At 39.1% G+C, this 12,225-nt stretch overlaps 1 protein-coding gene across 3 annotated transcripts; it reads right to left on the reverse strand.

Annotated features, from left to right (window-relative positions):
• Nucleotides 1-997: 997 nt before the first annotated feature.
• On the reverse strand, nt 998-8,433 carry LOC124266788. 3 transcript variants are annotated; one of them, XM_046701596.1, is made up of 3 exons: nt 8,310-8,433; nt 3,547-3,605; nt 2,984-3,238 (listed from the first exon to the last, which is right to left on the reverse strand). In XM_046701596.1, the coding sequence occupies exons 1-3, from the start codon at nt 8,326-8,328 to the stop codon at nt 3,011-3,013; spliced, it is 306 nt and encodes a 101-aa protein (XP_046557552.1). In that variant the 5' UTR covers nt 8,329-8,433; the 3' UTR covers nt 2,984-3,010. The 3 variants fall into 3 exon arrangements, 1 of the variants encoding a protein (XP_046557552.1); XR_006895856.1 differs by lacking the exons at nt 2,984-3,238; nt 3,547-3,605 and adding an exon at nt 998-1,127; XR_006895857.1 differs by lacking the exons at nt 2,984-3,238; nt 3,547-3,605 and adding an exon at nt 1,110-1,120.
• Nucleotides 8,434-12,225: the final 3,792 nt, after the last annotated feature.

Here is a 12,225-nt window from a genome sequence, read left to right on the forward strand (position 1 = left end):
CACAGTGACTGTGTACTTACATGTACCACAGTGACTGTATCGCTTCAGGATGTCCTCCTATACACGTGTACCACACAGTGACTGTATCGCTTCCTCCACATACACGTGTACTTCAGGATGTCCTCCTATACACGTGTACCACACAGTGACTGTATCGCTTCAGGATGTCCTCCTATAAACAGTGTACCACACAGTGACTGTATCGCTTCAGGATGTCCTCCTATACACGTGTACCACACAGTGACAGTATCGCTTCAGGATGTCCTCCTATACACGTGTACCACAGTGACTGTATCGCTTCATGAGGTCCTCCCATACGGAACTGACAAACTAACACACAGTCAAAATGGGTTCGACTAACTTCACTCTCTCACACATATGATCATTTCACCGAAACACATTGAACTGAGCTATTCAAAAACATATCAGTTGAGTTTCGACAGATTTTATCACACAGACATTGTGACCACCAACTTCTCACTAGACGATCAAATCTGGGAATAATAATATAATAATGTTAATTTTTGCGCCTAGAATCCAACGCGATGCTGTTCTCTGGCGTTACATTATTACCCTGACGGAATCGTACTTTCAAAGCTGCTACTAATTAGCGCTAAGCGTGACCGTATAGGTCCGTACATCCGCTTTTCAGGTACCCATTTTAAACAGCTGGGTGGACTGAGTGCAATGTGGACGAAGTGCCTTGCCCAGGGACACAACACAGTATGAGACCCAGGTCGCAAATTTTGGTGTCTCCACCGGGAAAATTCAGTGTTTCCGTGGCAGTGTCTACTAGCTGATGCTTTGGCTCCCTACACTGAAGGAGTGACAGTACCATACCCGTACGTGTCAATGACTGCATCACTTCAGGATTTCCTAACAGACGATGTTGACAAACCGGCACACAGACAAAAGGGGGTTCGACCGCATTCACTCACTCATACAAATGGTAGTTACACCAAAACATTTTATACTGAGCTATACAGAAACACATCAGTTACGTTTCCACATATTTTATTACATTTCAGTGACAAATGTTCACGACAGGCGCGATACATATCAACTGGAGAGGTTCGCTTTGACGATGGCTGATAAGTCTCGGGGAGACGGGGCTGCCTATCTTCAACCTGTGAACAGAAATTAACTCATCCAAATCTCTGATCAAAGCAAGGTCCATTGCATGTTCCCGACTATATCATAAGTGTCTATGAAACACTGTCACTCGAAATATAGGATTTCTCGAGTCCTGCTTTATTACTATGCGTACTATGAACACTGTCCCTTCAATGGTCTCTCTTTGGAAACTCTGGAAATATTTAAAAAAGATCACATTTATACCTTTAACGCACATTTTGACACAGGTATAATCCAATATAGATACAACTATTGGCATTGTTGATCGAGCAGTGCGTGAATGTACGTCATATCTCAACTGACTTCTAATATTGTTACTTTTCATCTGATGGTTGGGGTTTTCGCATGGGGATATTGATTAACGTGGTCTACAGTACCGCCACTACTTCCACAAAACGGATTCGTGCAGAAATAAAACTTAAGAACACTGGTGACAAAATCTACTAAAAGACAGCAGGGTAGACGTCAGCTGCCACCGCCACCCTGCTCTGATGTCATGGCCATGGTGGGTCGTTGCTGAGGCAGGCAAATGATGTTTTCACTGGTCCAACCATCACTGCAATATATTAACTCACACACAGACATAAACATATTCAAGTGAGAGAGCTGTATCGGCCACTGTCAGTATTGTATTCGTACCCATCGTCCTGGTATGGTATCAATATCTGACTCTAAAAGCGGGGACAAAACCACACTCACTCACTAACACGTAGCAGAGGGCACCAAGGACATAGGACCAACTACTCAGATTGTAGTACAGTTATAGATGTGATAGATGAACGAGTGACCACGGGATTTATCGTAGAAGTGCAGTGGCATTGCTTAACCTAGCAGGGGTCGGTGAGATGACCTAGTCTTATAGTGTGCGCGCCTCACACTGAAGACACGGTTACAATGTGTGAGGCCCATTTCTCGTGTGATATTGCTGGAATAAATGTAACTACTCACACACTACACACTACTACTCAATACTACTACTACAAGCGCACGCGCACGCGCAATCAAAACAAAAACAAAACAAGACAAATCAGCTAGAAAGTAAAAGCAATATTTAATAGTTAATACTCATAAGAGCCGAATAAATATTTAAAAAACTGGATTTAAATCTTGTCTGAAAAAGCCAAAATAAACAAGGAAATATAGTCTTTTATGATACAAAGAGCTTTTATCTATGAATTATTCCAAACCACCAAATATCTGAAAGGTCCGAAAAAACGTCCGAAATGTACAAAAATGTACAAAATCACCAAACATGTTGTATTTATGATTCAATAAAATTAATTATTATATGACACAGCTTCCATGGTGGCAAGATGTCACACACTCGAACCACACTCCTCAAGAATCCAAACAATTGCAAGATGTCACTCTAAGCGTCCATCTTAAACACACTCCTCAAGAATCCAAACAATTGCCAGATGTCACTCTTAGCGTCCATCTTAAACACACTCCTCAAGAATCCAAACAATTCCAAGATGTCACTCTAAGCGTCCATCTTAAACACACTCCTCAAGATCTTCCACTCCTCAAAACAATTTGTAAAGATGTCACCCAAACAATTGCAAGATGTCACCTAAGCGTCCATCTTAAACACACTCTTCAAGTATCCAAACATTTGCAAGATGTCACTCTAAGCGTCCATCTTAAACACACTCTCAAGAATACAAACAATTGCAAGATGTCACTCTAAGCGTCCATCTTAAACACTCCTCAAGAATCCTCCTCAAGAATCACAAACAATTACAAACAAAAAGATGTCACTCTAAGCGTCCATCTTAAACACACTCCTCAAGAATCCAAACAATTAAAAGATGTCATTCTCAGCGTCCATCTTAAACACACTCCTCAAGAATCCAAACAATTAAAAGATGTCACTCTAAGCGTCCATCTTGATCCGGAACACTCTCCTCAAGAATCCAGACACACGTGACAGGAAGACTCGAACTGGGGAATGGGTTGGGGTTTCGTCATCATCAAGGTTGATGTCAACGAAGTGGGGGGCATCACGGGAAACGGAAGTAGAGAGAGGGGCAGGGAGAGAGGTGGGAGGGGTGGGCAGCTCAGACAGGGGTTCAAGGATGGTCATGTACCTCCCAGTAGGACGCTGACAGGGAGGGAGAGAAGGAAAAGTTGAGAGTGACAGAAAGGTGGAAGTAGAGAAAAAGGGTAGATGTTCATAATAACAGTTCATAATAATGATTAATAGTCATAATGTAAGACAAATGTGCTTTCGATACCGTGTAGGTATTTACTGTACACATGCACATTGAGGGTAGTGTCCAAATTAATAGTATATGTGTTGGTATGACATTGTGTTAGTAAATGATGGTTAAGTTCATACACAAAATAAAAGACACACACAATTTCAGTTTTACAATAACTATAAAATAACGGATTCCCTAAGACACCCACTTGGCGAGGAGGGGCCCAGATGTCAAAGTTCAAAGGGAACCTGATCACGAGGTCAAGAGCTGTTGGGGAAAGAAGGAATGAGAGTCTTAGAAATAACTAAACAACAAACAGAACCTGGCTGTATCAAAACTGATCATGAGTAAACCAGGACATCTAAATGAGTGATCATTAAGTTGGGACACTTAATCTGGCATATTCATTAAGGTGACATTAAAGTATTCCCCTATGTTCTATGCTTACAACTATTTATTTTATGTATATAAGTATTATATTTTATTTACTTCCGTTTTAAAAAGTTCAAAGGGAACCCGATCACGGGGTCAAGAGCTGTGGGGAAAAAATGAATAAAAGTATGTTTAAAAAAAAACAAAAAAACAGAACCTGACTGTATCAAACCTTCATCTATAAATGGCTTCATTAAACCCTAACTGATGATTAGTGAATGAGGACATTAAAATGAGTAGCAACCAATAATTTCATTTTGACATTTTAAATCTTGCATGTTCATTTAGGTATACCCCTATACTTTGCAGATATATACAATCATTTAGATTATGTATATAATTATTCAAATTATTTAATTACGTTATAACAAACAAGCATGTACAGTGCAAATTTGACCCTTATAGTTTGTCTATGTATCAGCGCATATATAAAGGTCTGTTTGCTTGATGTCAAGATTATATTACCCCAAACCTTAAATGAGTTAAGGTTCCCTTAGTAGCAGCACGTGTAAGTAAAATGCTGCTGTCAATGTATAAATGAAAATCATGCTCACATAATTAAACAGGTTCTTTTGGTACACCATTGGTCTACCAATGGCCCAAACCATGTGCTCTTTACCCAGTGATTTACGATACAGATCAGAAGAAAGTTCTTGTATTTATTTGTATAAATAACATGTATGTAGTCAGTTGGGAGCACCTTTAGAATTCACCACCACAACTCATTATGTTAGTTTGTTTTCATCACAAGTCACCTGTCGCTAAGACAAGCAACCAGGGGGTATATTCTGTGAGTACTGTTGGCCATTATGTATACCATATATCACAATAAAAATTTTTGCTTCACGATAGAGACTAATTAACCCCCTTGATGCCGAGTTTTTTTCAGGCGCACATTTTCATACGCTTTGAAAAGTGAACGTTGTGCGAGAATTGCGCTCGCGTGGTCCTGGATCTACGTAAGGCTATAAAATTACACAGAAATGTAGAATATTAAATTTCCTATCCGTTGGTATAAATATAAGTGCAACTACCTTGGCGGTTTGAGAAATAGACCTTGCTAAATGTTGTCCAAATTTTTGTTATGCGTTAAAAACAGTAAATTTCTCCGCTTTTTATCGCGCACCGATAAAAGCACTGTGCTACGAATTTTTATTTTGGCATCTTTACGGAAAGTGTGAGCGAAGAAAATACAGCCTGATATCTGAACGACATAAGTGTATATGAATTGGATTTATGTGCTTATGCATAACATTATGCGCTCAACATTAAAAATGACTCGCAATAAATGTCAAAAATGGATTTTCTTCTACGACGTCAAACGACGACAGAGAGGTCATACACGTATAATGATAAGGGGCATAACTCCGTTATGCTTAATACTAGGTCAATGTAACTCAGATCACATGGAGAGTATTTGTTGTGGATACGGACGCTATATTTTCGTTATTTTTTGTTCACGGTGAACCAAACTATTCCAATTCAAAGTTCCCCAATAAGAGCGGATACGCTTTGGTAGTTTCACAATTTATAAGAAAAGATGACAACGTACTACATGTGAAAGCACGTAATAGCGATTTGGATGGCCCTATCCGATATATAAGTTAGTTCTTAGATTCCCATATTCTCCTGTTTGTGTAGATGTATTTTGACTAATTTTGCATCGTTATTACCAGAGTACTAGCCATATCTTCAAATGTAATGAAATTGCTGAAAATAATACAACATTTTAGTTGACGTCATTGCTTGTTTTGTGCATTTTGCGACGTCGGAAAAAGACGACATTGGTATGCTGATTAGTATATATCTCACCTAATTTCCATTAATTGTGTGAAAGGTCTCGGCTTCTTTGTCAGAATTAACACTCTTTAGACAAAACATAAAATGACTGGTTTTTCCATTTAAATAGTGTCCTGAATATATCAACAATTAGACAGTTTGACTGTGTATCTTATCATGAGCAACACGCGCACCTGTTTGGCATCAATTTAACGTAAATGAAAAATAACATTTCACAACACCCGAATATTTTGTTTAGGATAAGAATTTTCTTTATTTATGATTATGTAGCTATTTCTCTTCATAAGTATGCACTGGAAGATGCAAAAAAGATAGCTTTTTATATATGGATCTAGTACGTGCTATATATTAGAATATGGATGTAAGATTTGTCTAAATTAAGACATGACATGGTTTATATATTTTAAACAATTTTCGTATAAATATAGTTAGAGTTTGATATCCTGTCATCACAATATTTTTAAATCGAATATGAATTGATTATATTATCGAAAACAATGATAGTGAATCATGAAACGTTTCCGACAAACGCGCACCTGGCCAATCAATATACATCATTGTTTTCTCTATAAAACGACACACGTGCAAAGAACAAGACAATTCCTTTAAATGTGTGTGCATATACATTTCATAACATACATAAATCATTTTCATTAAATATTATCAGTTTTACTTATAAGGTTTAATCAAATCGCCGTTCTGACATTAACATGTTCATGTGAAACTGCAGTATTAGTTCAAATGCATTGAATATTGTACATCATAGGAACTAAAGTAATTGCAGTTATGGCTACGTTTGATCTTCTAACACTTGTGTAAAAGTTTAGAATATAATGTACTGCACTAAATGTGTCAATTTCTTATGTAAATATTATTCAAACAATCAAAAACTTTCAAAGAATAAAACACCGTAAACCCTATATGCACGTATGATATGATATTGGACAAGGCTAAATGTAGATACTGAGGTCAGTTTCATGAAAAAGTATCTGAACTATCCGCAAAATATATATCATAATACTGACAGTGTAATCGGAAGGATTGGGCGATTGTGTTTACTCTTGTTCAACCGACCTTCACCTCAAAGAAATTGCCTAATATGTACAACAATGTTGACGTATGACATCACTACCGCTGACTTATTTCTTACAAAATGGCGGCTTTGCTGACAAGGATACACAGGATTTTGCGAGGACCCTTCCATTGACTTAGTGATCGTTTGTACATAAATATGACATGTAAGTAATCAGAATGATTCTGACTATCTGTGTATTGTTATATATTTTTATCGTTTTCACTGTAAGTAAGAGAAGAACCCAGAAATGCTGATAATTACACTTGTCGTTCTGCGTGATTTTGCGTCAGTCATGGCGTCACGCTGCACGGAAACTTTGACAATTTCTTATGAATTATCAAATCATTGCATTGTATCTATTTATAATTTCCATAATTTCCTATTTCTTACTACGATACTCTTTCCATGCATATTCCAAAGGTATTGAGCCACTGCAAGCTATGAATAGACGGATGAATGTTGAAAAATTTCAGAAAATGCTACGCAGTGTAAAATCGGAATTTGTCTGTTTACATTTCGAACCAGCGCAGTCTTTTCGAGCACAGCGTTCGTTTTCACACCCAATATGTTTCGTCTCATTTTATCTGGACAGTTGGTATTGGTGACAAAGACCAGTTGCAATTTGATTCTAAAATGTATGGGGAATTCAGTGATGCATTTTTCGAAGCTTAATATGAAATATACGTGATGTAATAGGCGTCTCAATACCGGCCTTCGCGAAACGTGATTTTGTAAACACTATCCAATATGGCGGAAAGCGCTCTACGGCGTTCGTGTAAGTGTATTTTCGAAAACATCCCAACCGATTCTAGATTCATCGGCAACGTTTCAGAATTATCATTAGCGATTTCATGTAAAAGTGATAGCAGTGTTCATTAATATGTTATTTTTTTAATTCAATACTCACAGTAATTATCCGATTTTCACATTTCAAAACATACAGCAAATAACAATGTGAATCGATTTCGTACTGTGTCAAAAATGGCGACATTTTCGATGAAGCCTATTTTGAAAGGTCATTTTCAGGACTTGAGCTTTGTCTAAAATAATAGTGGATGGTATCAAGAAACAGGAAATTTCCCGCAGAATTCGAAACTGTGAAGTGTATTTGTGTACGTGGGATATGTTGATTTTTATTGGACTTGAAATTGAGGGTTGAAGGGGAAGGACATATATGTCCCTGTGACACACTGCTATTGCGAGATATTTGTAGAAGTATTTTATTAAAAGTGCACAAGTTTTGCTACATATAGGACCCTTTTAGTTCAAATCACTGGCAATTAGGCCATTTAACCCCCTTGATGCAGGGGGTTAAGGTTAACATTTCCAAATTTCAGGCGTGATCAAGCCTGCGAACCTTACAGAACATTGGCATGGGTATCCATACAATAAAACCTCAATAACCACCAGTTATGAGAGTAAACTGCTCATTTTTATATAATTGTGTGTAGCGGACGTTATATTCCTGTTGTATGTTAACACTCTGAATGGTTGAAAGGCCTCAGTTAATGTGAGAAAGATTCTAGGACAGGTCAGTATTTGATGGCAGCTGTCAGGATGTTCTGGAAGTTTCTTCGTTTCCCTACATCAGGATGAATAAAGTAAATAGGTCATAAAAGAAAGCAAAAAAGGCAACAGTAAGTAGTGTAGACATAAAGAAATACCTTGGGTGTAGGAGTTCATAGTGACAATAACTGGTGATGAGCAGATCGTGAGGCAAATGTCAGCAGAAATTCAGCAATAGCACAAAGGTATGATAGCGTCAAAATGGCGGCATCAGAAGTGAAACTGTCGTCATAGCGACGTCATAAATCTCGCGAGATCGTCATAGCATTACGTGACGCTAACGACTGGTTTCATCCGTACCCTGCGCATGTCAGTTTTACGCAGCACTCAGCAATATTCCAGCTATGTGGCGGCGGTCTGTAAACAATCGAGTCTGGGCCAGACAATCCAGTGATCAACAGCATGAGCATCGATCTACGCAATTGGGACACGATGACATGTGTAAACCAAGTCAGCGAGATGGCCCCCCGATCCCGTTAGTCGCCTCTTACGACAAGCATGGGTTACTGAAGATTAATTCTAATCCTGTTAGTCAGACAAGAGACGAAGCAGCATCAAAGTCTAACTGCAAACATAATCTGATACATGAGATTTTAAGTATATTACAAACACAACGAATCAAATAGAATCATTCACTGTAGTCGATTGTAAGTTACAAACACTTAGCCATTGTATGAGATGTTATGGGTGAAACGTGAGGGCAAAGTGAATTGGTTCCAAGCATAATAGGCTCCTCCCGGGGTAAATGCAAGCACGATGCTGACGATGTCTGGTGAGTTTCTATGCTGTCCCTGTGCTGTAGTTTAGGATAAGGCATGTGAGGTAAGATCACCTGTATCAGCATTAAGATCGCTCTCTACAACGCTCTTGGTCTTTTACCTTTCTTGAATTGTTTGTTTCAGGTTTGGGCGTTTTTCTGGAACCCCGGCCTGTTGTAAGAGGCAACTAACGAGATCGCATGGTCAGCCACCCTGACTTGGTAGAGTCCAGACATTATGACATTCGTTGGATTCCTGGATCAGATTATTATTATCATTATTGACATCGCCGCCATTGTACTGAAATATTGGTGAGCGTGGCGTTAACCCTCTTGGTGCCACGGATCAGTGTAGGTCCTGTGAAAATGTCCCCTTCCAACTGCGAATTATGCTGCCAAACACGATTACGCAAAAGAAAGATAATAACCCCCATTGTTCTAATTGTCATCTGAGCTTTAACACAGCGTTACTCGGATTGTGAGGTTAGAAACGTGTGGTTACCGCTCTTCTCTCCCTTTTACTGCCATATTTAAATGTCAAGCAAAAGACGTCGAATTTGGCACCCATGTCACATACACCTGTAGGGTAGTCTAGTGGTTAAAGCGTTCGTTCGTAACGCCGAAGACCAGGGTTCGATTCCCGGCATGGGTAAAATATGTGAAGCTAATTTTTAGTGTCCCCCGGGGTGATAATGCTGGAATATTGCTGAAAGCGGCTTAAAACCTAACACTCTCACTCACTTACCTAATTATCAGTTTGGTTGGTTTGTTGTTTAACGCCACACTCAGCAATATTCCAGCTATATGGCGGCGGTCTGTAAAGAATCGAGTCTGCATATTCCAGTGATCAACAGCATGAGCATCGATCTACGCAATTGGGATACGATGACATGTGTCAACAAGTCAGCGAGACTGACCACCCAATCCCGTTAGTCGCCTCTTACGACAAGCATGCATTACTGCATGAAGACAACCTCAAACCCGTTTGTTTCATATGAGGGGCGGCGGGGAAGCCCTGTGGGGATAGCTATCGCTTGTAACATGTTCGATTCCCCACACGGTTACAATGTGTGAAGCCCAGTTCTGGTGTCCCTGACCGTGATATTGCTTGAATATTGTTAAAAGCGGCGTAAAACCCAACCCACTGACACCCAGAATGACAAAATAACAAACAAAGCCATCAAGATATACAGTACAACCAGAAATTATTGAGAATTTAACGATTGTAATTTTATTTTTTTCACTCATTACTCACGTATTTAATGTGAATATTAGCAGAACATAACTCCAGATTCAAAGACAGGTTAGTGTTTTGTCAAGTCACCATGGGCAGCAATGCAGGTTCAATGCGGCAGGGCATACTACTGATCAAAGAAGTTAGAAAGTCGTGGTCCATGCTGTCCCAATATCGGACCACCTCTTCTTTTATTTCAGCAATATTTGTCAGATTTTTTTTTTTTTTGTCCCCAAACATTTTCTATTGGATTTAGGTCAGGGCTATAGCTTGGCCAATCTAATAATGTCAAATTTTGGGTCCGAAACCAGGCCTGCGAATGCTTTGAACGATGTTTTGGGTCGTTGTCCTGCTGGAAAATCAAAACAATTCCATAGAACACGTGAGCAGATGGAAGTAAATGTCCCACGAGAATATCTGTTTACCGCTCACTGTTCATATTCCCTTCAAATACACAGAGGGGCGTTGCCCCTAACACAGATATGCCACCCCACACGTCAAATTTCGGACTGTAATTTAGGCGCTGATACAAAGTTTTTTCAGTTTGTTTGGTCCAGAATTTCAGTGTATTAGGAAACAGCCACACAGAACTTTCATCTGAGAAAATCACATTGTCCCAGTTAAAATTTCTATGCTGTAAGCACCAGTTCAACCTTCGCTCCTTTTGTTCAGGTTTCATGATCGGTGATGGAATTCATCCACTTTTCTGCCAACCCATTGCATGCAGCTCAGTTCTAATTGTCTCCTTACAGACAGCCACAGTTCCTCTATCAATCATATCCAGCCTTTAGTTTTCTAAACTCCTTCGTTGGTTTTTAGAAACAAAAATACCAAGCCGCCTCCTGTCACCGACAGTCAATTTACTGGGCCTACCTGGTGCTCAATGCCATATCCATTTGCAATATTTTTCAAAACACGATAAACAGTGGACAAAGGGATGCCTGTTCTGCTTGAAATCACTTTAGCTGATCTGGTGTCCTTGTTATAATAATCTAAAATCAACTTCCTCTTCTCTACATCATCCATACTGAGGATCCCTGAAAATGTCGTCTGCTAGCAAGTAAACAAAGGGGGATAACTCTTCACAAACTAATGAAAAAGGATTAACGGAGTTGTCTCTCTTGAATGAAACCAAGTACTTGATAGCTGGTCAAGGTTGTTTATACTAGAAATCCAATTAAACATATTCCTAAAATTCTCAATAATGTCTGGTCATACTATATTTGAAAAAGACCATGAGTGAATAATATTGCAGCTATTGGACTCAGGTAAGGTGGAAATACCTGACATTACAACAGACAATGTAACCAGTTGTTGTTTTGCTACAATTAATGGTTTCTAAATTATGGTCATAAAGTATGAAGAAAAAGAGACGTTCTTCTTTTCAGAGACAAAACAAATCTGCAGGGCTATAATTGGCTATAATTGTTTGGAATTTCACAACACACATAAAGATTCTTATCACCCATCACTGACATGCCAGTAAATGTGTGTGTGACAGAAATACCTACTGCGCCCAGTTCCTCTCTCCAAAGACCCTTTTACTGCAATTTTCGTTTAATTATCACTCCCACTTCTTACATGAGAAGGAGTGAGTAAGTTTTGGTTTTACACTTGCCACACATTCTACCTTGTATGGGCTACCTTTTGTTTATTTGTCTCAGGGTCTGAGCGCACAGTCAAAATGGGTTCGACTAAATTCACTCATATCAGTTACGTTTCGACAGGATTGTATCACGCAGACATTGTGATCATCAAATCCTTATTAGACCGGGGAGGATGAAAAGTGGGAAAACTCGATGTTTCCGTGGCAGTGTCACTAGTGAATCCTTTGGCTCCCAACACTCAAGGAGTGACAGTACCATACCCGTACGTGTCAATGACTGCATCACTTCAGAATTTCCTCCCAGGCGATGCTCACAAACCGACACACAGACAAAAGGGGATTGACCCACATTTACTCACTCACACAAGTGTAGTTACACCAAAACATTTTATACTGAGCTATACAGAAACACATCAG

This window comes from Haliotis rubra, unplaced genomic scaffold (assembly GCF_003918875.1).
Source record: "Haliotis rubra isolate DU_JTF1 unplaced genomic scaffold, ASM391887v1 Scf100, whole genome shotgun sequence".
Classification (NCBI taxonomy): Eukaryota; Metazoa; Mollusca; class Gastropoda; order Lepetellida; family Haliotidae; genus Haliotis; species Haliotis rubra.